Below are 27,388 nucleotides of genomic sequence, written 5' to 3'. Positions count from 1 at the left end.
AGCATGCATGTACGCACGCACACACAATAAGGCTATGTCCCTGTACAACAATGAGATATTGTGCAGCAATATAGCTAAATAAACTTATACTGAATACAAAACATTCCAATACACAAACAATATATTTTGTGAACTATAATTCTAAAGAAGGTCACAAAATCAAATTCTCAAATTAGAGTATTTCTTTCAGCTATGATGCTGTCACGTGCACAACATCGGGCCACAAATCAAACTCTAAATAAAAAACATTGACAAACAAAAAAAAGTTCTGGCATTTTCACTTTCAGGACTTTTCAGTATCTACTTTCAGAATGTGTCTCACGTGTGCGTCTCACTACCTGCTGCGGCTCCATCACGCTCCCTCTCGGTCTGCTGAGCATCGACGACAGCGTCAGCTCCATCTGAACAAACACCACACGCTTTATACTCATCACACCTTCTAAGGTCTTTTAAAGCATTAAAAACTAAAACAGATATTGAATGAGGGGATTTTACACACATTATGGGATAAAATAAAGTTGATATTGAGAGAGTGTTCCTCACCTCCTCCACACTGGGTTGTGACCGTCCTAATGGTTCTGGTCCAAGTCCAGTTCGTAGAACAGGTTCATGTTCAGACTCTGATTCTGGTTCCAGGTCAGCGGTCGGGTGTCGGCAGCAGACCAAAGTGAACGGAGGAGGCACTTCTTTGAGAAACGACAGCACCTCTCGACGGGACTTTCCGTACAGCTGCACATCATTCACCTACAGACACACACACGCAACATTTCCAACCAGAAAAGGTTTTCCCAATTCAACAGCTTAATGCAGTTTCATGCTTTAATGTTTTCCTGGTTCTAGTTGTGGTTCATCCTGCGGGCTAGGAACAAATACAACGGAGTTGATTAAATAAATTGCATTAATGTGCAAAAAGTGGAAAATGACATTGGGTAATAGTGGTCTAAATCAGTTCTCTTGAGTCATGAAAGTCCTGTAAACTGTAACATGAATACTTATACTTACAGTATGCATAGTTTATGTATGAACTTCTATAGTATACATGCATCCACTAGTTCAGCATCTGCAAAAAACAGTCTGATTTCCAACAGTAGCAGCATTTAGTCCAAGCAACAATCTACAGTTTAGCCGAAGGCGGTCACTGTGGAAGTGTCTTAAAACTTGCATTATCTCTACTGACCAGCAGGGTGCAACTCCTCTAGTTGCAATAAGAAGTCTGATTGTCTAGTAGTCAATGAGGAAGGAATTTACCTCTCCTTTGATTTGTTGCCTTGGTTAAGGTAAACTAGTTAGATAAAACCATACTTTAGGACGGGATTACTGTGACTGACAGGTCGCTGCGTCCCTTCGTCCTGCCTCAGCATTCTATGTACCGTACAATTTGTTCGTTGGCCGCGCAAATAACCACACCAACAGCAGCAATCCACAAACCAATTGGTGACGTCTCAATGGTTAAGTCCGCCTCTAAAGTACGCTGTATTATTTAGTCCTACAGTGTTAGTCTGTGGGTGAGTGTACGGTATTTACCTCCAGGAGCTCGTCCTCTGGTCTCAAGACTCCATGTTGGTCCACGGGGCCTCCAGGGACCACAGAGGAAATGTAGTGGTGACCATCGAACGAGTCCAGCTCGACACCAAGACGCACAGTGTGGATGGGCAGCAGCTGGAGGCAACAATACAAAAGAACTATACCGCATCACCAACTGGAGCACATAAAACATATGTAAACATATTACATTCTATTTCAAAAGGTAACACACACCGTAGACAGAGGACGCAGGGTCCAGACTACACAGTGGGTTTCTCACCTTGGAGGACTTTTGCAGCTCTGCATCGTCTTCAATGAAAGGATCCAACTTCACCACCTGACAACACACGCACACACTTTAACATCCAAGATGGACAGTGTGAGTGAAAATGTGGGACACAGTGTGATCTTACCACAACTTGGTACTTTGGTCCCAGCGCCTGCTCCCATTTAGCCCTTCGTTCTGCATCTGTAGCTACAGAAGAAGTAGCGGAAGTACTGTAGGACAAGTACACGTTTCTCACCTACATCATTATGCAACCCAGAAGTATTTGGAATTTGGAAAAGATCATCATTGTCCCCTTTCTTCTACCAAGACACAAAAACAAGTCCCACGGTTTGTTGGAGAGAAGTGATGCAACGAGTGGAGTGTGGTGGAGTCGTGCTTCAGCCAGGACAGATGGACCACAGGGGGAGTTGGAATACGTGGCATGGCGACGAAGAAGAACCGTGAGCATGTTTGGCTGTCGCAGTTCAGTCCGACAGGTTGAATGGGAAACTGGCTAATACCTGTAGTACTACTACACTGATGGCAGTACTGCAGCGGCAGAATCACAGAAGCTGCTCCCCTTGCGGCTGCAGTGCAAACCTTTAAGTGCAGGCCGACGCTCGCCTCATTGGAATTCCCCGGTTAGAAGCAGAAATCTAAATAACTCAAATGTAAACTGTTAAGTGAGAAACTTCAACTGTGGAGACTGTACGCATGCGTGTGTCTGGGGTTAATGCATTTGTACACACACACCTACACACAAATGTCACTTAAATCAGGGAAGAATAAATGTGTTTTCCAGTGTCGACATGAAACACTGCAAGTCAGAGCGACTGAGGAAAAGCCTCGGCCTGCTCTCTGACCCCCACCCCCCCCCCCCCTCAGCCGCATCTCACAAACCTGCTCATATGTTTCTGTGCTATTTTTGCAGCGGGTCCGGCGCAACAGCCTCTGATTAAATTAGCATTGCTAACCCTGGCCTTCACGGCGCGATTAATCTGCGGCGTTGGGCTGAATAAACAGGGTAATACATCGCGGCGAGGCTGTCAGACAGCTCGGACACTTTACATCTGTTGGCCCGGCAGCGGGCGCGCCGATCGCTAAGTGTTACCGTGGCGTTTTGGCCACTTAGCAAAGCTAATGAGGAAAAAAAAAAAAAGAAAAAAAGAGGAAATAAGTCAAGGAAGAGTGCTGTTGGAGTGCATTGACATGTCTGCAGACACTACACTTAGTGGCCTTCCTTTCCATTTTTAAGACGCTGATAATGATCAGAGCTCCTTTCATTAATCCACTTCCTGTTATGCATGGCTGAAAGGCCATTTTAAAAAGGTTCAGGCTTTTTAGGATTTTTTTGGTAAGGAGATGATTAGAAGCACATGTTAAGATAATAAGTAGATTAGAATGCAATCCGAGAAATATAAAGCTGTAGCTGTTTACACTTTTGGCTCAGTGTAAATGTGAATTTATAACTAAATCTATTCTACCCACAAACACGACATGTCTTTTGGCCACAGTGGTTAAAGATCTTCAAAGCCCCACGTGTTTGTGATGATTGAAGCAGACTGTTGAAGCTGTTTGTATTATTATTTATCTGATTGGATCATCTATCTTTGCTGTGACATAGAACATTGTGAAAGAGTCTCCAACACACGATCGACCTGCGGTGTTTAAAAAGACACAAAGCTGTGTTACTTTTTGGCCAAAACAAAAACAAAATTGCCCACAAAAGCAGTTGAAGAGGAAGTTGTGGATGAGCACACTACTTATGACAGAAATACTGCCTTGGTGTCATTTTGTACCGTAGAACAGAAACCTGACAGACACAGTGAACCCCGTCTGAATCAGACTCCCACTTACAGCAGAAACGATGAGTTTCTCAGCGGATTAAATCATGGAGGTCACAGCTTCCACGTCATAACATCCGGTACACTGGATGCTTTTCAACTTTTCAACGCAGCTCTCTCTCATACTCTCCAGCAACAGTGTGCGTGTTTGTGTGTGCGTCCGTGTGAGCCAACCACTTTCCAGTTGTGCCGCGTTCGGGTGTAGCGGCTCGGCGGCGGCAGTGGCCTCCGACCTCCAACGAGCTCCTCAAAGACAAACAAAACCACTCCCTCTCCACTTACACACAGAACATTCGTCATTCTACAATCCCGTTCTTCCATTTCTGTTCTTCGTGGCATGAATTCAGCAAAGACCGTCTGACAGCGTGCTCCGTTGACCCGTTTACATTTCAACAATCTTTATTGTAATCTAATAACATGACATGTTAAATCCTTGCTTAGGGCTACTTCACTAAGGGAGCAGGGCGCTCTGTCCTTTGACCTCCACACTGATCGTTAACGTCCATATAATTGGGCTTTATGTTCCTGTCAGGTCCATCGTACCTCATCATAAGTCCCTCTAGATAAGAGAGCCACAGAAATAACCACAAGTTGGAAACAGCTGGCTCTCTGTCCGCGGCGTTTTCTCAGTAGTTAACTAAAAAACACGTCTGGAGGAGATAAGAGCCCTGCACTCGTTCCTCTCTGGCCCGAAGGGTGACCAGTGCAGGCCGCCGGCCCCTGAACTGAATTCATCTCCGTGGGCGCTGGATGAGGAGGACAAATTACCGGCTTACCACGAAGAGTTAGGGGAAATTACAGAGAGGGGTAAACAAATTTGTCATCTTAATGGCGGCGAAGGCCCGAGGCTGGGAGGCATCGCACAGGTAATGAGAAAGGTTCCCAATGAATTCCACACAGAGTTCACTCCTCTCGCTGGAGCCGATTAGTGTTTTAATGCCACACAATCACCAGGTTGGCAGAACACAAACCCAAGGGAAGTCCCTTAACCGCATCAGTAACGACAGTTATTCCCATATTTTACTTTTAACACTTTGAATCCCTTTTCCTTCAAGTATTCATCTGATAATCAAGTGGAAATCAGGATCTACTTCATTAACTTTGAAGTAGATCCTTAGTTGTGCGTTGCATTATGGGATTATAGCGTCCATCAACATGACACTCAGCAAATGAAATGTGATCATTTCAGCCATCGCTGGATTAATAGCATGTGCTTACCTTCATCCAGCGACCTCTCAGGGGTTCTGGCTTTCTTCCTGACCACACTGAGAACGACGGTCCGACCCGTCTTCCTCATCACGTCCATAACCTCCTGATTGGACAGACCGTGGAGACTGACGCCGTCCAACTGGGCAAACAGGCGTTGAGGTCACGAAGAAAGAGAGACAAGGGAACTCGTTACACACTCCAAGATATGTGCAGTGCGCATCCGACACATGTAGGTGGATATTAATGATTGAATAAGGTCGTTACAGCGAGCAGCCGGTCGTGGATCCGGATGTTCCCGCTGTGATCTGCAGCGCTGCCGGGAACCACGTGTTTCACAAACACACCTACGGCATCTGAGTCACAACCGACACAGTTCCATTGGTACAAAACACAGGTAATATGCAAAACACAAATAAAATAGACCTGGTAAAACTGTCTGTGTCCCAGTGAAGACCATAGAGCTGCTTCACAATAAGAGCCCTGCAGAGGCTTCACAGTGTTAACCTTCAGTGAAGGAATACGATCGATGTACCTTGGCTGGTCAGAGGGTTGTATCCAACAATGGAGATGCCGAGGCTCTGACCCTCGTTCTTGCTTAGAGGAACCTCGTGAATCTCATATCCCTCCAGGTTGGGCTGGAAAACAAACACAGTCCATTTATTTCAGATGGGACTGCGTCTCCAAAACCAGCTGCATACAAAGAGAGAACAAAGGTATATACCGTAAATGATGAAACGGATTCTCTGCGACGGCGCTTCTGACTGCTCACTGTTTTGCTCAGCTGGCCCGGCGGTGGCAGGCCCGGGGAGCGGGGCGGTAAGGAGGAGACGGGGGCCGAGTCGGGAGGTGGTGGGGGAGGCGGGGCTGTCGACGGTTGACCCCGGGGGTCTCTGGCGATCAGCAACGTCACCTGGCTCCCGCACCCCTGCAGCACCTTGACAACCTGGTCGCTGGTGAGGCCGCTGGTGGGCGTCGCCCCGATGCGAAGGATGTGGTCACCTGTGCGCAGACGCCCGTCCTGACAGGAGGAGCAGCACGTGAGCCAAAGCATTGGAAAATATAGTGATACAGAGATACAAGTGTCTCAGGGTGTGGTCTCTATTTCAAACAGGGTTGTATTATTATCATTAGCATTTGAATATCCCCAATTATTTACAATGCTAACGGTTGAAACAACCCATCGTCTCTGTGTCCTCCACTGCATCTTTACATGGATAACAGTTGTTTTGTGCATAAACAATATTCCCAATGTGCAACGCAGCTAATTTAAATTGATTGAAATGCTTCGGCGCTTCTTTCTTTTTGTAATTCTTAACATCTCACAAAAAGCTGAGCTGCAGGCCAAACGACACCCAGCCGGCACTCGACTCGTGCTGTGGGGAAGTCAAAGAAAGGAGAGCGATGATGAAAGGAAAACGCAGAGATGGGGAGAGGAGGTTAAATGGCAAAGTGAAATAAGGCAGAAGAGATCGAAGATGATGACGATGAAAGAAGACACAGCAAATCTGCACAGACTTCAAAAAAGGTCCACCGGGTGGTTCAACATGTCTTGGAGAGAAATTAATCTTGTCCAATTAATCTAATTAATCCACTTACAAGGCAATACTTCCCCTCTCAGACCTGCTATCTGTTCTGATGCACTGCTCGTCCTGTAACTGTTGTTCATTCAGAATACGTCCGCGGTCCTTTCGATTCTGCTTAAGCAGCAGCCGTTTCTGCTGTCGGCTGCTCAGCTGATCGACTTGTTCAGTGCTCTTTGGAAGCTTAGACTGACTTTCCCCGCCCGGGTTACCAGGCTACTGGGATTGATTTTAAACGGTGCAATGTGTAATATCTGGATAAAATATCAAATGTATCAACACAAATGAACTTGTGTGTTATTGCAGAGATATCAGCTGAACCAGCTGGACTCCGTCATGTGCCAAGAGCCGCTGCAGCGTCCAGTCGGCTCCCGGTCACCGTGTGAGGGTCAAGCGGTAGAGCTGCCCCGAGGGTTTGTCACACTCCATTTAATCGGGAGGAATCCAAAGTGGCAGAAACGAGACACGTCTGTCAATCTGAATCACCACAAACGGACGACCGAAGCGAGCGCCGACCGTGAAGACCAAATGGTAGTTTAATAATGCGCCCGACGCTGAGGTTAGCGCAGGTTTCTCATTAATGTGATGATAGAACAGTCATCAGCTGAACTCACCTGGTCTGCCACGCTGTCTGGGATGAGCGTCCGGACCACCACTCCGGCTGTCCTCCCTCCCACGATGCCAAAGCCCAAACCAGAGCCATCGTTCACCAGCTCGATTTCCTCCACGTGACCCCACCGCTCCTTCAGCATGGAGACGCAGGACGAAGACGTTCATTAACGGTAAGACTGATAAGTGATCCATCATTGAAAAATACCTCAAGCATTTAATAAAGGAACGAAAAAAGACAGAAATGAACATTTGTCAGGGGATCAGGGGATCCGCAGTTCTGAGATGTCTGCGGCGTTGATGAGCAAACCATGCTGCTATTACTGTTGTTCTTGTGTTACCTGTTTATGTGACTGGGTCCCTGAAACAGAGCTTTGAAATGCAACCCGTTTCTCTTAATATGAATGAACTTGCTGTTAACATTGTAAACAACTATGAATACAACATGTAGATTTACTTAAAAGGGAAACCCAGCTGACCTTCTATTTTACTTTAGTTCTAGTCTTTCGTCGATTGTTGGATGTTCATCTGTCTTGCTGCTCAAAGTGTGTCATGTGACTTGGGCTTTGTATAAACAGTTAAATAAGGTGGACATTAAAAACTTTCACGTCCAAAAAATGTTAAAATTTCCACATTAAAAATTTAGTTTAATGTGGGAAAATCACATCCACTCCATTAAAAAATGACCTGATGAAAGCTCATGTGCAATAATGCAGCAATAAAACCATTTGGTTTCAGTGAAGGCAGAACGATGATGATGTAAATCATCATGAATGAACATAAAGGCGATTTGTGCAGAGGATGAAGGTGGCTACACAGATGTTTGGCAGTATTCTCATCTACAGTAATGCCTGTGGCCCACACAGAGCAGGCAGATGAGTGTCAGTATGGAGGCTGTGTGTAATGAGCGTGCACCTGAAGCCTGAAACCTTGGTGCTGCTGATATTTAGAATCAGCTGTATAATCGGTTTGGAGTGTGAGCCGCTTGCAGTCCGCGTTTCGTCCACACACACTTTCTGTGGTTTCTCGTGTTTGGCTGTCGGCCCCTCAGAGATAAAATGACCTCCACAACAAGGTCAACATCTTCTCTACTTTCAGCCATAAACAGACATGCATGCTGGGAGATTCTTTAACCAGCGGTTTGTTTTCATGGTTGGTTGGTTTTCACGACCTTTGATTGACAGGTCGAGGCGATGAAGTTCTGAAACTTTCGCCAGTTGTTAATTTCCTCCCAGCGGAGACCTTTTTGAAAAGGTCCTTTCAGGTTTCTTCTTTTTGTCATTTTTAGGAGAGCAATACATTTTGTGTAAAAATTAAAAATTAAAAAAAAGTCAGCTGACATGCTGTCTTAATCCGTGGTGGGAAAATATTCACTGAATAGACTAAATCTATAAGATCATATCTGACTGGTGGATTTATACCCATCTTTACAAGCGAGGAGTTTTCTGTCGGCGCCCAAAACCACCGCAGCGGGAAGGGGGTTGGACATGTCGGCGGCAATGGCGGGTCAGCGCCGCCTGAATCTGCCCGGCAGAGGAGCCTCGGCTTCGGGGGAGGCGGGTAGTTAGCCGGGCCAGGAGAGGAGCAATAAAACCAACTAGAGTTGCGTTTTTTATGCCCACGGCTCCATTAAACGCGACCTCGGTGGAGACGGGACATGAATAAAACAAAAGCGGGAGGAATCGGAGGCCTGGTATGCAGGACGTGGCTCGGGTCCAATGAGCCGACAGGAGGAGGAGGAGGAGGGGGAGCTGGAGGGGGGTAACAAACAAGGGGGGCAGTGTAATGCTGTGTGATAATGACCCGCCGATAGAGCAGGGCAGAATCATTAAGGCCGAGGCCGACCTGCTCACAGGCTGGGTTTCCTTCATAGAGGAAGGCCTTTCTTCTGGTCACCCAAATGTCAAAGCATGTCTTTATATAACATAAGATTGCCTCTGCATAGATTCCCATTAAATAAACACCTTTGCATTTTACAAACATTAAAAAACATGTTTGCAAGGTAACGGGTGCCTAAACATGACAACATCTCTCGGCCTCTAACTTTCCGTGGTGCTTCAAAGCACAGCTGCATCATCGCAATGATGACTTATTCTGATGTATAGAAGTCTATGAGAAAGGACTCCACTTCTCTCTTGATTTAATAATCCACTAAACTTTGTAAATGGTCTCAACCTCTAGTTTCAAGTCTTCAACACAGCATGTTGGTGATTTAGTGAATTATTCTCCATTTAAAGTCAATTAGACCATAGAGCTTTAGGGCGGGCTTACTTTGATTGGCAGTTTGCATCTTGCATGTCATGGCAAGAAGTGTAATATCTAATAGTATAATATAGAGGAAAGTGACACAACCCATTTTGGAGCTGAACTTTTATATTTGAAGTACAATCTTTTATCAATTATCAAATACTCGTTCAGGTATTCCTATTTGGTGTGTTAAGCAAGGATATTAAAAATGATTGATTCAGCTGTTCAAATTAAAATCTTCTTATTTGGTAGTTGATGATCCCACTGTAATAACACATGTTGTATTTGTTGAACAGGAAGAATATCTGCAGAATGCTGCTGAACATTGTTCCAGCACTGCTGGAAGTAAATCAATGCAAAACACATATTCTAGATTAAAATGATGGGGGAGATGTCCAGCTGTTTTTAACCTTGGATCAGTAGTGCTGCCATATATTCTGAGTAACTATCTTGGCTTGACAAGGACATGAAGAAGCTGTCAATGTCGTGGCTCAGTCAGCAGGGCAGAGAACTGCCATCTGCATTGAACAAAGTTCAACCATGTGGCGACGTGGGATCCACTTCCCACTGATGTTTGACCGGTCCTCTGGTGTCTGCAGTCCCAGAGACATCTTTTGTTTCGTGTATTAGTGGAGACATGGGACCGGAACCTCCAAACATCAGGTGCTTGGATTTTGGACTTTGATATTTACTAAAATAATTTTCCACAGGGTGTCGTTTTTCTAACAGCATTTCCTCAATATTTCAGAAAAGGATAGTTGAAAGAGCAAAATCTCATGCATGGTAGTCTGTTGATGTTGAACTTCTCACACTTAAGGATACCAGGTTGTATAATGTTTAATGTTTCTCTGGAGGACGACACAACCTCTCTGTTGTGTGAGGACATGAGGGATATACTCTCATTGGTGTGGATATATTTTGGCTGGATGTCTACGACAAACCTCGTTTATGAGAAGTGGACATCCGGACCTCATTCACTGATTTATGGACTGATGTTTTGAATCCTTGATTTTGGCAATTTCACCCTCGCCATCTTGGAAAACAGTCGTCAGCAAATATACGAACATTACCATATTTGGAATATGGAGGAGTGACTTAGTGACCCGTCAATCACAGTAGCTGCTTTATGGTCTATTTCACTCGAAATGGCCCGGTACCGGTCCGTGGCCGGGTGGTTGTGGACCATTGTTCTATAGGACCAGGAGTTGCCCCCGGGCGGTCAGCGGAGAGAATGCACGTTTTAAATCACTTCCGCATTGACTTCACTCTGCGGACCTGGAGGTTGCAGCCTGGTTGCTCCGCAGGAACAGAGTATTGTGTCACATTATTGGAGATGCACAATGTTTAGTTTGAGCGTGCATTGAAATAACCTGTAGGGTTTTATTGATCGAAATGTTTGACCAATGCAGCAGTATTTCTGGTGTCTCAGAAACGTGTGAGGGCACGTGTGTGTGTGTGTGTGTGTGTGTGTGTATGATACGTAAAATAAAGAAATCAATTAGAGTCCACCAAAATCCTCTCAGCTTCACGGCCCACAGTCTGGGACTGGTTTAATTAAAAGCCAAACCAGTGTGAAGCTTATCCCAGCTTAGTCGATTATGGCTCGAGTTTCCCAATTACGTCACTTCCTCATACATCAGCGTCTCTGTGCCTCCTCTGCACTCCTTCTCCCCGCAAGCCAGTCATTGACTCGTCCGTCATGTCGACGTTCATTGATCGACTCCTCTCGCAGACTTAAACATATATTGTCAGGGGCGACGCTGCAAGTGGAGCACTAACTTGATTTCCTATAGGTCATAAAAGTCATGCGAGTCAATGTCAGCAGACTTATGACTCGTCATGAGCAGGAGGCGTGGCCTAAAAGTGACCTCCACTTATGATTGATGGCCTTCCTTTAGAGTGACGGCCAAGCTACTGTGTTGTCAGTGTGTGTGTGTGTGTGTGTGTAACTGCTAAACTGTTGGTAAAATCAGCTGTTGGTAAAATCAGCTGGTAAATTCACACTGAGCCACAATACTAAACAGTGAACAAACATGCAAACTTTAGCCTTCTGTCACATTTTGTTCCGAAATGAGAAAAGCTGACACGCAGTGTGACAGCGCACCGAATAGTGAGCATTTGAATTGTCAATGTTTTCACCCTGAAATGGATGCTGAAGATTTTAGAATCTAAGTGTTTGTATTTTTCTCAACAGACATGCAGATTCCACCTGACGTTATACTGCATCTGATCTCACCGTTTTCAGAATCCGCTGAGTGAGCAACAAATCTACAGATTATTGATCAGAGGGTAAACTTACACCACTCAAACAGAGCCCAAAATAATAACTTGTTAGTAAACATATGGTAAACATATGGTCCTAGAATCATTGTAATACATCGAGGTTCACTTCCAATGTTTGGGAAATGTGCCTTTCCTGGAGAATTATCAACGGCATTACGTTCACATGCAGGATGTGCAGGATGTGGTCTAAGCAGCTGAGCAGAAAGACTGGAATCAGTGGGACTGGCTGGAGGGTTGAACAATCACCCAACAACCCCGGGGGCTGGAATGCACCCACACACACTTACTCAACTACTGCACTACACAACTATTCCAAGGTGCTTTCTTACTGAGCTGGGTTTCTCGCAGATCCCTTTCCTGTCCAGTGAAAACCGGCGTTGATAAAAGCCTCCTTCTTAATAAGGTAAACTCTTGATTCAGCTAGAAATGCATCGTCAACATATGCAAAGTTTCTGCAGAATGAGTGTTTTTTTTATTTTGCTGCCGATACAACGCATATCGTTTTGAGGGCGGGACTTCTACTGTAAGCCATTGATTTCACAATGTGACATTACTTAAGTTAAGGATCTGAATACGTGTCACTACCAACACCTCTAAAGCTCACATGATGGATGTGGTTGAAGGGAAAATAACCACCAGACCAAAAAAGAAAAGAATTGTCCCGAGAACGGCCTTTGGAAAGAATGAAATGCTCTTAGGTGTTTTATGGAGACGCGGTCAGGCTTTTCTTACCGTGCCGGCTGGCGCGTTGCCGGGGTGCCCCCGAGCCACCACCATCTCCACTGTCTCCCCCGGCTGCTGCAGGAGGGCCAGCGCCTGCTGCTGGCTGATGCCCGGCTCCAGAGGGACGCCGTTTATCACCAGGATCTGGTCCCGCTCCTGGAGGCGCCCGTCCCTGCAGCCCAGACACACAGCCAGGAACTTTCAACTACCTGATACTAATAAATGTCTTTCGCAGACATTTTGATTTAAACTAAATAACGGTAGCCAAGTTATAGCTAAACAATAACCAAAATGTGTCTCTGTAAACAGATGGAGGCCTACAAATGACATGAGGAGAAACAGGACGCAATTGACAGTTCGAGCTAAGACGAAAAAAAATATATCATTTTTATTAAAGTTGCAACCTGTAAGTATTTGTCACTGAGAGGAGAAGGAGGAGACATTGATGGTTTGTCGTTAGATTTAAATTCATGTCACTCCAGCCAGACTCACCAGGAGGCCGAGAGAGTCTGTGCTCTTCTCTAAGTCACACTGGAAGAAATAAAACTACCTTTTGGAAAACAAGCCGCCAACTTCAAATATAAGAAAACACCAGAAAGTGTCTTTAGGGGACTGTGTGTTACCTGTGTGCGATGCCTCCAGGCTGGATGTGTTTGACAAAGACGTCCTGATTGCTGCTTCCTGCGGGATTCAGGCCGACCACGCTGAAGCCCAGACCTCCGGACAGAGGCCGAGTCAGCTGACACACCTCTGTGTGACGGCCCTGCACGCACGCACGCACACAGACACACACACTTAATATATGCAGGCTGTGCCAGTGTGTTTAGGAGGTCGCTCCACCCACCTTGGCGGCGGCTAGGATCCACTTCTGCAGCGCGGGGTCAGACAAGGGCGGAGACGAGCCGTTGGACAGCAGGGAGGAGGCGGACAGGGTGGGCGGGGCCAAGCTGCTAGCTGGGTTGACGGTAGTCATGATCAGCTGACCCTTTCTGGAGAAACCGAAGTCACTGTCGGCGTCGGGCGGCATGCTGCTCAGCTACACCCGGGGGGGGGGGGGGGGGGGGGGGGTTGTCAGAGGTCATTATCCATCTTTGTTAAAGTTTAATAGATTAGGAAGCTGTCTGTCATAATCTAAAACAGATCTTCATTTATTGTAAATTATGGTCCTCTTATTAGTTTGAGTAGAAACTTTTTTTTAATTAATTTTCTCAAGACATATTTAGTGTCTATTAGCAATTATTGTACAGTTAACACATCTTCCACAAATACGTTATTATTTCAAATGGATAAGTTGTTATTTAACTATCATGGAGTCCATCCTCTGCTGCTCCATCACCGTCTGGTACGCTGCAGCCACAGCCAAGGACAAGGGCAGGCTGCAGCGCGTCATCCACTATGTTGTCTTATCCGTCTTGTTGTCCATTGTCTCACTGTCCAATGTTATGCACCAACCGCCAAGTCAAATTCCTTGTAGGTCTAACATACTTTGGTAATAAGTGCTCCTGCGTCACGTCATAGCCAGCAGGGCCTTTAAGACAGCAGAGTGTCCGTCCCCTCTTACGATGATAACTGCGCACGTCCCGTCAGCTGATAGACAATGGGGTAAAGAACATGATGGTCCGTATCCAACAGTGATTACCGGCACAACGCCCTCCCGTTTCATCACGTCATCTTTCAGCTATACACTGGTGCTCTTTGGGAAGCCTTGATAAGAACACTGCATGTTGTTAATTCTCCTACTTGCAACTATTATCAACGAATGTCCGCTTTAATGATTTTAAACTTTGCTTGCTGCAGTGAAGTTCAGCACTAATCCATTGATTCATGTTGCTAACTTTAGCTTAGCATTGGCTCTTATTCCCAAGTTTTCGACCACTTCAATAACAAAGGGCACGACGGGTGGACAAAAAAAAAAAGTGGCGAGGCCGAGGAAAAGTGGAGAAGAGAGAGGGGAAACATAAAAATCAATAGATTCCTCTACAGCCTCCCTCTCTCTGAACAGGTAATGTATTAATGACCTTTACACTTACATTGTGGAAACGTATCAGTCTGCGGCTTATTTAGGAGCGGGCTGACGGAGCAGGATCCCGAGCCACTTCATCAATACCCGCCTCGACAAGGCCGTTACTCAAACCGAGACACTAGATATTAAAGCTTGATAGATCCGCAGAGAGCTGGGAGGGAGGGGAAATAAAGAAAGAAAGAGGGAGAGAGGTGCCTCCGCTGCCTTCCACCCCGGCGCGTTCATGGACTCAGTTCTGACCTTCGCAGCACTTAGAATATGAAGCCCGCCGTCGGTTATGGCCATTATCTTAATTTGGAGCACAGATTGTTTATTGTGAAGGCTGTGCGTCAGTGCGAGCTGGAGCTGAATACAGATGGGGACGCAATGCCCTCCACCCCCCAACTGTCAGGTAACGGCATTGGACAGGAGGCGGCAGTGTACCAGTAGCTGATCACGATCATTTGAAATGGTTGTGGTGAAGTAAAAGACATTTTCTCCACCACTGTGCGGCTTCGGATGGAAAGATACCGACAACTTGATGTTAGATAAACAATAATCGAACACTTAAATAGCCTTTATTTTTATCATTAGGTCCCAAAGTTGCAACATAAAAAGCTAAAGGACACACTGGCGGGCTCCTTGTGCCACTGAGCAACCTTCAGAGGAATGCCACTTTAGAAAAGAAACTTCCATTATCATCCATTATCCTGGAGACATTTCTGCAGAGGATGCATCCAAAAATATGTAAATCACAGAAACATTCATCAGCAACCAAATATAGAAAGGTAGAATCCTCTGACCTGTAGTGAAAGGTTATAATGAAATGTCCTCTTAAAAGGTTTTTTTTATTTACTATCTGAGAGGTTTTAGAGGAGAAGAAACAGAAAACAGAGGAAAGCTGTGGGACCAGGGACACGTGAGCATGTGGTCCCTCACCTGGCTGCGCAGCTGTTGGATGGAGTGCTGCAGGGTCAGGATGTGGCTGAACAGCGGACTCTGCAGGGTCTCGCTCAGGTTTCCCAGCGTCTCGCTGTGGGTCCAATCCTCCCTCTGGACCAGCTTGGCCCGCAGACGCTCCAGAGCTCCCACGACCTGCTGGCGCTCGGCTGAGGACGCTGAGGACCAAAGCGGGGGACGGATTCATCACGCAGAAGCTAACGGAGACTGTGAGCTGGCGGGAATGTGGACCGGGAGAGAGGACTTACCTGTGGGGACATTTTCAAACATGGCCGCCCCTCGCTCTCTGGGCGTCCTTCTGGATCAATCTGAGCAGAGGAGAGACAGACAGACGCGTCCTTTATTCCATTGGCCGACATTTACTGAGGTACAATTGGTCCACTGCAGACGTAAACAAAATGACTAAATGATTAACGACTTGAACGAAAAGAACCGTTCATGTAAAACAACTGACCTAATCCTGACGAGAGAAAGCATATATCATCAAGTAAGTTAATCCGGGTTTTTTTTTTGTTTTCTAAAAAAAAAATCACAGGAGATGCACGATGATCGTGGTGACAAAGAAGTTTCCTTTAAGGCTTCTGGAAGGTTCTTCATCTGAAACATCTGCTTTGCTTTACAGCAGCGTAGCATCATAGCAGAACAACTGCATTTCATTACCACTGACCAAAAACAGTGTTGTTGTTATCGTTGTTAAACGGTCACAGAGAGGTGAGCCTGACATGACACTGTGGAAATCTATTATATTGAACATTATTTATTTATTTCTGCAGGTTCAAATCATTTTGGAGATGTACTCCTGTAGCTTCTAAATTTCACACAAGACGATAGATCAAAAGAGCAAACAACATTTCAAACAGCAGGTCAGTTTAACTTTTACTTTCGAGTTTAAAAAAAATCGGACTAAATTTGAGGCTCACTGTCACAGGAAGGAATCCACGGAAACATCTGGCCAGACGGATAATTAGGGAGCGGATTTCATTTTCATTTCATATATTCTCAGCTGAGCCGGGCAGCGTCCCGGCTCACCCCAATAACCCGCGGTCTACATTACACCAGAGACCATGTTAAATAAAGCACTTGTACTGTGCAAATGATGAACTGCTTCATTAAGACTTAAACGATACTGTAAAGAATTATTAGTTCCAGCTCCTAACGGAGCTGGTTGATGAACTAAAAGAGTTTTTGGACATATTCAGGGCTGCAAATAATTAATCCAGAAACAACAATATATTAAGTTTGAATGAATCAGAGAAAAGCAGCAAAGCCCCACCTCAGCTGAGCTGGAATTGGTTTTAAAGACATTGATGCATCAATGAATTACAGTGTGATATGGCCAGAAGCTTCCATCACAATGATAAGCGTTAACAATGTGCCACCACTAAAGCATGTACAACTACATTAATTAAGAATTTCACTATACAAAAATAGCCGCAGGTTTTGTATACTCTTGGTTAAATTAAATGCTTGACAGATGAAGAGCATGGAATCATTTTGTATTTACAGAGCAGATGGAATGATCGCCCAGCACTACTCCAAAAAATCCCCTGTTGGTCAAATCTTTCAGTTGTCATTAAGTTGAATGCTCACATGTCGTCTGCAGCTCTCCTCTTTGTCTATAAAAACACGTGTGATTGTTTATGACGAACCGGAGGATGCGTTTCTGTAATGTGCATTGAGAGAGTACTCCTTCTTACACAAATAAGTTATTTTTAAAGTCAGAACACAAAACGAACATGCAGGCGAAGCTGCCGTGGTGCGTTCAGGTGCGTGTGTTTCGCAGGTGAAAAAGCCTCGTTATCTGCGTTTACTCAACACGGCTTGTTTACACAAAGTGAGAGAGAGTCGAACCCGCTTTTTATCAGGTGGGGAAAACAAACCCCACCGACATTCCGCTAAGTGAAGTAGCAAAGACACAGAAACCCGGACCGAGACTGCGTGGCTCGTTTAAAGTTAACGTTAAGTGACTCCGTGACATCTGCCAGCACACCTGTAAGGCGCTCACCTGAGAAACCAGGAAGTGAAACTCCAGAGGGGAGGGGAAACCATTTGTGGAAACTATAATCAATATAACATCAATAAAAAATATATGTATATGTGTTTGCCTTCATAGTGTGCCTAATTTATTATATATTTTACCGTCAATCTGTTAGCGGCAGGTTCAACTCGCAACAGGTGCATCGAACTTATCAGACAACCCGAAGAGAAAGACAACTAATAATTGAACCGTTGGACGCGGTGGCTTTAGAACACGCGTTGTTAAATCAGCGACAGTAGAAAACGGGGCTCTGTCGTGTTTTTTTGAGCTTTGACCGAATCAAAAACAAGATTACAACAACTTCTCCTCCGTCTGCTTCATAACTTAACGTTAAGACAGCGATGCGGCTAACCGTCGGCTACACCTTAGCATGCTATGTTAGCTCGTTAATTAGGGTCTAATAAACCTCGTCATGTAATATTTTGTGCGGATTAACATTCGGAAGACAAAGACGCCAATAAACGGTGAATGTATAGACAAGAAACGTGTTAACAAGCGGGTTAAAAACTCGTGAAAACTCACATGAACTGTATCCAGACTGGCAACAGTGTCGCTTTAATGCCGCGTTCAAATGCTGTCGGACCTGGAAGCAGTGCTCTGGAGAACAGCTGGGGTATAATGTAACTAAGTACTCAAAGCAGATATTCTGAGATACTTTTATTCTACTCTACTACATCTAAAGGGGTTAGTAAATAGTTAATTATTTCCACTTTACTTATATAACTTGAGTACATTTTATATCTTTAACATTTTAAGATCAAAATGCAAGATATTCTCTTTTTCTATTATGCAGCGCTATACTACTAATCCTTCAAATTGTACATATTTAAAATGTTTCCACATTGCTGGACTATAAATAATGATAAACTGATCTTAAATGCTTTATTTGGTAATGAAACATAATGCTACAATAAAATGATAAAACCCTTTAAAGGAACCCTTCGCCATTTCTTTTTATGATTTTTGGACACGTGAGGAACAGTACTGTCCTCCCAAAAAATCAACAAATACCCAAAAATGATTATTATTCTTCAGGCACACAGTCAAACAATGTAATAATGTACATATGTGCTGAAATTGATTTTTCCTTGTTGCAGTAAGAAACTAAATTATATATAATATTTATGCCGGTTTACTGTAGAATTAAATTATATTAAAACATAAGTAAGTTTAAAATATATTCCTTCCTCTCTTTTTCTCCCATATAACAAATATAACTAATACTTGTAAAAAAGATGATCTTAGAATGTGACTAATTGTGAAAACATATTTCCCACATTCTCTGAGCTCCCATTTTTCTGTATTTCTTGAATGCACCAGTGTCACGTGACAAAGATAAACATGGCGTCTTCCCGGAGACCGCTAGTTTGTTTACGCTCCGGGATTTGGAGCTTGTTGTTATACAGTGTTTACACTCATTTGAAGCTCGTTCTGGCAGAGGAGGTGGACAGCTGCGAGAACTTGAGACTCGGACAATATCCTTTAACTATTGTGTGATGACTCAACTCTGATTTAACGGGAGATGAATCGGTAACAGCGGTCGCTAGCGTTAGCCGCAGCTAGCTTTGACGTGTTGACAACCCAGCTAGGTTAGCAGATGCAACGTTACTTAAATGAATATTGGTACTGCTATTTCAAATAGTACGTAACGGTAGTTGAAGACGAATGACGGCAAAAAACATACAACTTCCTTTATTTACAGTTAGTACGTTAACTAATACAACTAATTTCCCAAAGTGCTTTGCCATTGAGGATGGAAACGTAAGATTTTTAATGGAGAAATAATGGCTAAATACAATTTATAAAATCATGTAGCCCCCAAATCATTTAACATTTAGTTTGTGTAGACTAAGACATATTAACAAACCATGTTTACTCAGGTTACATCTTTGAACTTCCTGTGTTTTGAAGCATTTCACCACCAGTGTACCAGCTGTTCACACTTTCCCAGTTTCCACATCTGGCCCCCGCCGCTGATGTTTTCCCCAGTCGGTGCATGTAACCCTGTCGCTTCCCTTCTGCTGTTTGGCTCTCCTTCACTCGCCTCATGTATCTCTGCAACGACCCAAAGATCAACAAAGACACGCAGGAGCCGGAGAACTGCACGGACATGACGGCCTGGGGTGAGTGATCCACGCCGCAGGCCGGATCCCGTCTTCCATCAAAGTCTTCTTCTACTTCCTGTTTATCTCCCTCTCTCTCAAGATAACTTGATTTATATTTTCATTGTCATTGCTGTTCATTCCCTTTATCTTACATGGCGAGTTGTATTTTTTATTCAAACTACTGCTAATAATTATAAATTATAAGTTTTACTTGTTTTTTCTCTTTGTTCATATTTACTGAACATTATCGGAGTGATTCTAAACAACTTTTTTTTTAATTGTTATGTAAATGACAATGAACATCTGGAAGTTAAGAATAGAATCATGGAAAACAGATAGAGACGATGTGAAAAGACGTGAGTAGAATACCGAGTGAACAAAAACTAGGATACCGACGAATTGGGAATAAATTCATGACAAGGAACATTGATGGAAATCTGACACCTTCAATAGTTTGTTGTGTGTGTGTGTGTGTATTTTCTCACAGTGGAGTGCCTTCCAGCTCCGAACATCAGCTGTCGGCTCTCTAACGGGACAGAGTTCAGGTTCAGCGGTGAGGAGGTGGGCTTCAACAAAACCATCCCCTGCAGGAACGTGTGAGTGCTCTAACACACACACACACACACACACACACACACACACACACACACACACACACACACACACCAGCTTCCTGCTGAGAGGATGAACTATCGCTTGTCGAATCTTTTGTTTCTTTTAGCATTTTCTATGGCATGTGCAGGATGTGGAAATGATTGTTGTTATGGTCCTTTTTGTTTCAGCATTATAATTGTAATCGTCGTTATTGATCGCTGTGGAAATAATAATTTTGATCTCCCCTCCCAGGAGTGGTTATTCCTACAAAGTAGCCGTGGCTTTGTCTCTGTTCCTTGGCTGGCTGGGGGCAGACCGCTTCTACCTGGGATACCCTGCTCTAGGTACACATGTGCACCCCAACACACACACACACAAACACACAGGTAGGAGCCATCTAGTGGACGCCAGAGGACCTGCAGCTCCAACGCCTCCAGCTGCAGTCCTCTCCTCCTCCTCAGGAAGTCTCAATGTGAGGAGGAGGATGGGGTTGCAGCAGTTTCCACATTTGTGTTTTTCTCAAATTCTCAAGAGTACACGATCAGACGATCGACCATGATAACAAGGAGGAGTTATTGGTATTATTATATTATTATCAGCAGAATGAGTCCTTCTTTTAATGAGACATCTGCAGCAATATAAAGGGCTGAAAGGCTGTGTGTGTGTGTGTGTGTGAGAGAGAACACCTGGCCTGATTCGGTCATTCAAATTTAAAAAGCTCCGTCCAGCAGGACTTCTTTTTGTGCACAGGTGGAACTTTTGGCTCAAACCTGAATCTTGGCTTGAGATGTATTCATCTAGTGTGTATTAGTTATTAATTACACCTAGCTGACATGCACTAATGATTACTTTTACTACTGATGAATTGTAGAAGGTTTCCTTGGTGAATCAGTTGATTGTCCTGTTTGGTTCAAACCACCATTCCAGAACCTGGAGATGAAAAAAGTAAAGCAGAAAATGATTTTATGCACATTTGATTTTTGATTTTATGCACTCGTCTGATTATCAGAATGAAGTTTCAGTTAGATGACCAGCGACAGATTCCTCAGTTTTAACGCGGGACATCACAGATGGAAACGTGATGGAAGTCATCTATAAGTCATAAGTTTGATATCATCTCTCTCTCTCTCTCTCTCTCTCAGGACTGTTGAAGTTCTGCACCGTTGGCTTCTGTGGAATTGGTACTCTGATCGACTTCATACTGATCGCCATGCAGGTGAGTCACAAACCCAGTCGGATGCCGGTTAGTTTGGCAGTCCACTGATTCCTTATATGGTTAATAATGTATTTTTTAGGAAGAGGATTGATTTCAGCGTGACGCACGGCCGAACAGCTTCACATTATTAGCCTAGCAGCAAGGCGGGCACGGGAGGGGGCTGATGAATAAACACCGATTGTTTCTTCCCTCCATCTGCCTTGCAGCACCGCCCCCCCTCCGAGGGCCGCAGGATGAGCGATGCTTCCTGAACTTCTCTAATGGTCTCTGAGAGGACAGAGAAAGATGGATGGGGGGGAGGGGGAGACGCACAAATTACTCCTCTCTCTTCAAACGTTTGAGATAATAGAGGCCGCCGATCCATCACGAGGAGGTGCTGGGGGGGGGGGGCAACAGTGGACGGGCGGCCGGATCAAATCAGGGCAATTCATTTGGTCTTAATCCCACCTTAAAATACTCACCGTTTAGTCTTTTGGGGAACAAATCATAATATTTATGTAGCAAGAAAAAAGTCTGGCAACTTCTATTACAAACATATTACATGTGTTCTTCCCTGCTGGTGTTATTTCTCGCCTGTGTCTGACACGTCCCCCGTCTCTGGTGTCCTGTGTGTCCCCCTGCAGATCGTGGGTCCCGCTGACGGGTCAAACTACATCGTGGATTATTACGGCGCCCGGCTGACCCAACTGTCCATCACCAACCAGACGTACAGGAAGCCACACCTGTCTCTGTGAAGCCGTGAGTTCACTGCAGAGCCACCGTCCAGCAGCCTGTGATACTCTACACAATCTGTACTTTATTCCACATTCATGTCAGACAGAAAGAGGTTGACAGCAGGAAAATCGACATTTTCTTTGCACTCAGAAAACACATTTTAGAGCGCTCGCTTTATTCCTGAATCAAGGCTTCCTTTGATGAGTTTTCACAACTCGACCCCAAAATGTGTCTGCTCCCACAGCGTCGAGAGTACAGACACTTGATTCAGAAAGAATAAGTTCAAGGTCACACGCACACACACACCCCTCTCATGGGAAGCAGTGGTTAAATATCAGTGTAAAGTCAACATGAGGAAGGTTTCTCAGGGAACAAAGGAGGTCAGCTGGATGGAGAATCCCCCTCGTCTCGCTTGGAGCTGCACATACATACTAACTGGTACCTACTCATCAGTACTAAGTACTAAATAAGTATTTCCTTTAGAACTCCACCACATGTCACTGTACAATCTGGTACTCCTTTCTTTCAATCGTTTTATTTTTACTACATTCAAAAAGTAAATCAAACCAAATTATAAATAAAAAAAGATGCAGAAAAAATACATACATCATCATCCTTCACTTTGACACTTAACAAGAAAGAAACACTTAGTTAAACCACACATTGCCTTCCGCAACAATCAAACAACAACACATATTGTGAACTTTTCCCTTCGGGCCTATATATATAATATATATATATTATAATATATATATTATATATGTGTATATATATATGTTATATATATATATATATATAATATATATATATATATATATATTATATGGAGAGAGAGAGAGAGAGCGCACCTTTCTAAATACCCAAAGACGCTGTACATCAGGCAAACAGAGACAGGATGAAACAAAAAGACAAAAATGACGACCGAGAAACAAAAAAAAACAGGGTTCCAAACGGAAAATGGCATCAATGTTTCCTCTGAGAACATATAGAAACAATCTGCTGCTTGGAATAGATTCCATGTATCAGACAGTTGTATTCACAGTAAACAGATAAACACTCAAATGTTCTATTGTTGAGGATTGAACTTCAAGTTTTACTTTACAGTTTATTTACAGTTATTTATAGCATAGAATTGCTCCTTGTACCTCTTAATGAAAGATTCTTGTACACAATGTTCAATATGTGCTTTAAATAAGATGTGTTCATGTTCTTAACACATGAGGTAAACCATAGATACAATTAGTTTGGTTATATTCTGTTAAATTGTTTGCATTAATTATACTATACTAAAATAAAAATATTTGACGTTTTGGGCTGAAACCTGAAGGATCTTAAATCTAAATCATTTGCTACTGACATGAAAAGGATGAATATAACAATGTGAAGTCACTATAATAACTATTTTCTCTTCAGGTCCATCATGCAAACACAGACTGCAGGACCTGACGTTGATAAATGGACCGTTTAAGGACAAAAGTTATTGAAAGTTGCTTCAACCCGAACCTTCAGGCCCGTTCGCTCCCAAACTGTTCACCTTCACATTTTGTCATTCAAGTCCTATTTCTGTCTTTACGTCTGTTCAGTTTTCAGTTTTATTCAATGTGATTTAGTTGTAATGTATTTTGTATTATTATTGTGATGTTTTGCTGCTCTTTGGTCTTTAAGTTATGATGCTGTTCCACAATAACTGTCTTTGTTAATAAAAAGTTCATTTTTGTGTTAATCTACACTTCACGTTTTTATTCAACATCGCCGTCGTGTTGAAGTTGACACGCTGAGGATTTGCGGTTTGCCTTGATGTTTTTTAGTTACTTAATATCTTACTTTATTTATCATGTGACTGGACTCTGTTATAGTTTTTCCTTTTCTTATTGGTCTTTATCAACACTTGTATGTTGAGGATACTCACTGGCACCACGGATATAATTAAACACTGCGTACATTAAACACTGCTCTGAAGTGAAGATGGTAAATCTCATCTATTTTCCCATTAAAATCCAAATCATGACGTAAAAAACTTTTATGGAACATCGTGAACACGAGAACCGTTTCTTTGGTTTAGACTTTGTGCACAAACACACACACAAGCTGCATACTGTGTGTGTGTGCGTGTGTGTGCGTGTGTGCGCGTGTGTTGGCAGCCATGTGGCTTTCATCAAAATTCAATTATCATACTGTACAATGCTTCACAGGACACATGCACACACTCCCACACTCCCCCCCCCCCCCCACACACACACACATGTCCAGTAGAATGCAGAAACAGGGAGTGTCTTAATAGTTTCAGTATGGTTCTTCTCACTGCCAACCGGTACGTGTCTGTGTGTGTGTGTGTGTGTGTGTGTGTGTGTGTGTGTGTGTGTGTGTGTGTGTGTGTGTGTGTGTGTGTGTGTGTTTTATGATGTATATCGTCTGGGGTTAAAGGTGGAATGCAACACACCCAATAAACACACACAGTTCAGTCCCTTTTTAAAATCAGCGCTAACGTTCTCTAGCTGTTCATTGATCCCCCTCTTCAAACATCCTTAGAGGAGAACCCAACATATAAAAGTTGAGAAGAAGACCTGAGTGATGTGCAGTAGCGTGACGCGTGGTGGATTAAGCCCAATTAGGATTTACTATTACTATAAATGAACGAGCGGCCTGGAGAAACAAATGCGTTCACACAACCACTACATTTCAGCCAGCATTCCTGTGTTCGCCCCGCGTCCTTTTTTAGGAATCAACGGAGGCGGAAAAGCGTCTGGCGATCACTAAAGACGCACTGATCGATGTCTGGTATCAAGTGGTGGTAATAAAAACAAACCAATCTTTAAATCATCCACTCATTTCAAATGAAGAGTTTTCCCGCGAGCTGAAACTCTAGTTTCAAGTTTCTTCAATACGGGATTCAAACAAAAACCAACGTGGCAAAACCAACGCGGAGACGTAATCCAAGATGGCCACGGCCTCAAACGGCGTTCTGTGAACCGGTGAGCCGATGACTTTAGACATGTAGACATTAAAGGACAAACACACTCGGGCGATTGGTTCTACTCGTGTCTTTCTTCTTTCTCAAATGTCCATATTGTCTTTTCATGTCCCCGTAGGTACGAGACAAAACATTTGAATAATAATCAGCCGGGTTTGTATTTTGGGTGGTTGATAGGGGGCTAAACACACACACGGCGTCGGCACGGGGAACACAGAAGGCATGAAATTACAGTTGCGTCGGTCGGAACGGAGCGCAGCAGGAAACCTCAGCGATAAGGAGGTGTGTGTGTGTGTGTGTGTGTGTGTGTGTGTGCGCACACTGTGTTTGTGTGTGTGCTGGAGGGGGTCTACCAAATAAAGAAATCTCAGAGCGCCCGTCTTTCCCCCACTCTATAATCCTGTCTGCTCTGTGTGTGTGTGTTCATTTGAACTGTCAAGCCTGGTGTGTCACTAGATAAGTCAGTTCAATATTCACACTCGGTCTGTCACTGGGTGGCACTCACAGCTCAGCTGCACGGCGTGTGTTTGTGTGTGTGTGTGTGTGTGTGTGTGTGTGTGTGTTTTACACATTATTCAAACAAATATTTGAAAATAAAATTGTTTCTCGTCTCAAAAAGTGAAAAGATCATGTCAACATGAATCAATGTGGTGATGTGAGGTTGCATTTCTACACGTGTGGCCTCGGTTTGATTCAGCGGTTAACAATTAACAAGACAGAGAATAAAGAAAGACTCACGTGAAGGGAAACATAATAAAAACCGTCAGAAAAGCCAAGTGAGAAAGAAAGAAAGAAGAAGCACTTGCGTGAATGAAAGAATGAAACCAAAAGGTTTTATAGAGAAAGCATTTTGATAATAATGTCTGATAAAATAACATTGACATTTCACTTGTTCAACCCAAAAGTAACACGTGTCTTTAATACCTTCATGTATCAATTTGGAGACGTGAAACACAGTTTTTCTAAGAAATAAATAATAAAGAACTGCAGGATGAAACACGAGCGCAGATCTACGAACACGAAGACGGCGCGAGCAGAGCGAGACGCCTCATGGACCAAAAGGACCGCGGAGACGTGAAGAAGAACGTCTCGCACACTTACATGAAGACAGGAGGCCCGGCCTGTAAATGAAGATGAATATAGGGGGAGACGGGGGAGACGAGAGCATGTGGAGGGAGGAGAGAGTCACCATGACTTGAGATAATAAGAGAGGAGGGGATGAGAGGAGGAGGAGGGTAAGTTTCCTCCCCACGGGAGACGTCGACCTGTCAGAGTAAATGTCTCCTCTGCAGGGAGATAAAATCATATTAAAAAGATCAGGCGCTATAAATCTCGACCAGCTCCTCTGTTTGAAGAACCTTGAAGGAGACCAAGGAGGAGGATTATCAGCTCTTCGTCAGGAAACTCCTCCTAACGGATTCTGGAGTTTTCAACTCAACTCATGCTGATATCAGAGTCCTGAGAGGGACTCACTGGGCTTTGGGTTTTGGTTTCACATTGCAGTGTGCTGAAGATCTGTAGAAGACAAACCTGCATTCTGTCGCCGTTAAAGGTTTATAGTGTCGGAATGGAAATGGCTGTAAGAAAATAACTCCACTTCTCACCACTATGAATGTATAGTCTGAATGTCAAGCTTCAAGTCTTCTTAATGAAGCATGATGTTCATTGAGTAAATAAAGGTCCATTTAGTGTCAAACAGACCATAAAGCAGGCTATGCTTTAGGGCGGGGCTTTGTGATTGACAAGTCGCTGCTATTACCAGAACTGTGTCTCCGCGTCACTTATCCGCACTACAAATATGGTAACTGTTCATTGGTTGCAGACAACAACATGGCGGCACTTCACACCGATCCTTCAAGCTAACTTAAAATAGAAAACCTCCAAATAGCAGTTTTACCGTGAAGAAGAGAACACGACTGCGATGGCTGCAAATTCATGCATCGATCAACCTCCAGCAAACGCACACACTTACACACCTGCTGAAGGCCTGCTCCCATTGGCTGAGCATGGAGGTGGGTGTGGTATTGATCAGAAACACCAGCAGCAATTATATGACTTCACACTGAGCCAGGAGCTCATCACTATTCACAGTGGAGAGCAAACACACACACGCACACACACACACAGACACACACCACTCTTTGATTAATGCTAATTTGTGTGTGTGGACGTGGAGCGCCTTAATCCCCCCGTCTAATTGGTCTTTCATTGTGGCTGAGGGGCGATCAGGGGGCGTGTCCGTGGCCCTTCGTTAAGGTGGGGTCCCCGTGGTTACCGCGGCTCAACGTGAATGGATGAGACGACCGCAAGGGCGACACGCAAATTGGCAAAACTTCAATTCCTTAAAAGCTGGATGTTAAAAGTTTTTTGGGCCACATTTGAGGAGCAAAACACAACACTGACTCATCATCCCCTTGTAGTTCAACTTGATCTGTCATTAGGAGTCATGTTCGGGTCCTGTTTTCTCTCTCTTCTGGCTCTGCTTTTGGTCTCCACACTGA

General features: G+C 44.0%; 2 protein-coding genes across 10 annotated transcripts in view; one reads left to right on the top strand and one right to left on the bottom strand.

The window, feature by feature from the left end:
• Nucleotides 1-17,961, bottom strand: part of patj (PATJ crumbs cell polarity complex component) — an 87,420-nt gene extending 69,459 nt beyond the window's left edge. For 7 of the 8 annotated variants that reach the window (XM_078108005.1, XM_040183929.2, XM_040183934.2 and 4 more), the window contains exons 1-16: nt 17,810-17,961; nt 15,498-15,557; nt 15,229-15,407; nt 13,132-13,323; nt 12,911-13,050; nt 12,297-12,459; nt 7,040-7,168; nt 5,615-5,863; nt 5,378-5,480; nt 5,110-5,198; nt 4,855-4,984; nt 1,938-1,999; nt 1,805-1,861; nt 1,525-1,659; nt 544-744; nt 339-401 (exon numbers count right to left, since the gene is read on the bottom strand). In XM_078108005.1, coding sequence (XP_077964131.1) covers nt 339-401; nt 544-744; nt 1,525-1,659; nt 1,805-1,861; nt 1,938-1,999; nt 4,855-4,984; nt 5,110-5,198; nt 5,378-5,480; nt 5,615-5,863; nt 7,040-7,168; nt 12,297-12,459; nt 12,911-13,050; nt 13,132-13,323; nt 15,229-15,407; nt 15,498-15,519 — 1,914 coding nt within the window. In that variant the 5' untranslated portion in view covers nt 15,520-15,557; nt 17,810-17,961. The remainder of the gene's footprint in view (nt 1-338; nt 402-543; nt 745-1,524; nt 1,660-1,804; nt 1,862-1,937; nt 2,000-4,854; nt 4,985-5,109; nt 5,199-5,377; nt 5,481-5,614; nt 5,864-7,039; nt 7,169-12,296; nt 12,460-12,910; nt 13,051-13,131; nt 13,324-15,228; nt 15,408-15,497; nt 15,558-17,809) is intronic. The other variant, XM_040183930.2, reaches the window with a different exon arrangement.
• Nucleotides 17,962-18,598: 637 nt separating this feature from the next.
• Nucleotides 18,599-23,643, top strand: tm2d1 (TM2 domain containing 1). 2 transcript variants are annotated; one of them, XR_005712925.2, is made up of 8 exons: nt 18,619-18,762; nt 19,337-19,410; nt 19,880-19,988; nt 20,239-20,330; nt 21,129-21,202; nt 21,409-21,465; nt 21,826-21,940; nt 23,330-23,643. XR_005712925.2 is itself a non-coding variant. In XM_040185034.2 (7 exons), exons 1-6 carry the CDS (start codon nt 18,599-18,601, stop codon nt 21,934-21,936), a joined length of 624 nt encoding a protein of 207 aa, XP_040040968.2. In that variant the 3' UTR covers nt 21,937-21,940; nt 23,330-23,643. The 2 variants fall into 2 exon arrangements, 1 of the variants encoding a protein (XP_040040968.2); XM_040185034.2 differs by lacking the exon at nt 21,409-21,465 and having other exon boundaries at nt 18,599-18,762.
• The last annotated feature ends 3,745 nt before the right edge of the window (nt 23,644-27,388 follow it).

This window comes from Gasterosteus aculeatus, chromosome 8 (genome assembly GCF_964276395.1).
Source record: "Gasterosteus aculeatus chromosome 8, fGasAcu3.hap1.1, whole genome shotgun sequence".
Classification (NCBI taxonomy): domain Eukaryota; kingdom Metazoa; phylum Chordata; class Actinopteri; order Perciformes; family Gasterosteidae; genus Gasterosteus; species Gasterosteus aculeatus.
This window is presented reverse-complemented; position numbering and strand designations above follow the sequence as displayed.

Bases quoted from the DNA above. Each gene is read 5' to 3' on its own strand.
- tm2d1 (XM_040185034.2), top strand. From the start codon at position 18,599: ATGCACCAGTGTCACGTGACAAAGATAAACATGGCGTCTTCCCGGAGA. The intron at 19,411-19,879 runs GTGAGTGATCCA...ATTTTCTCACAG, and splicing joins CACGGACATGACGGCCTGGG to TGGAGTGCCTTCCAGCTCCG. The intron at 20,331-21,128 runs GTACACATGTGC...TCTCTCTCTCAG, and splicing joins CCTGGGATACCCTGCTCTAG to GACTGTTGAAGTTCTGCACC.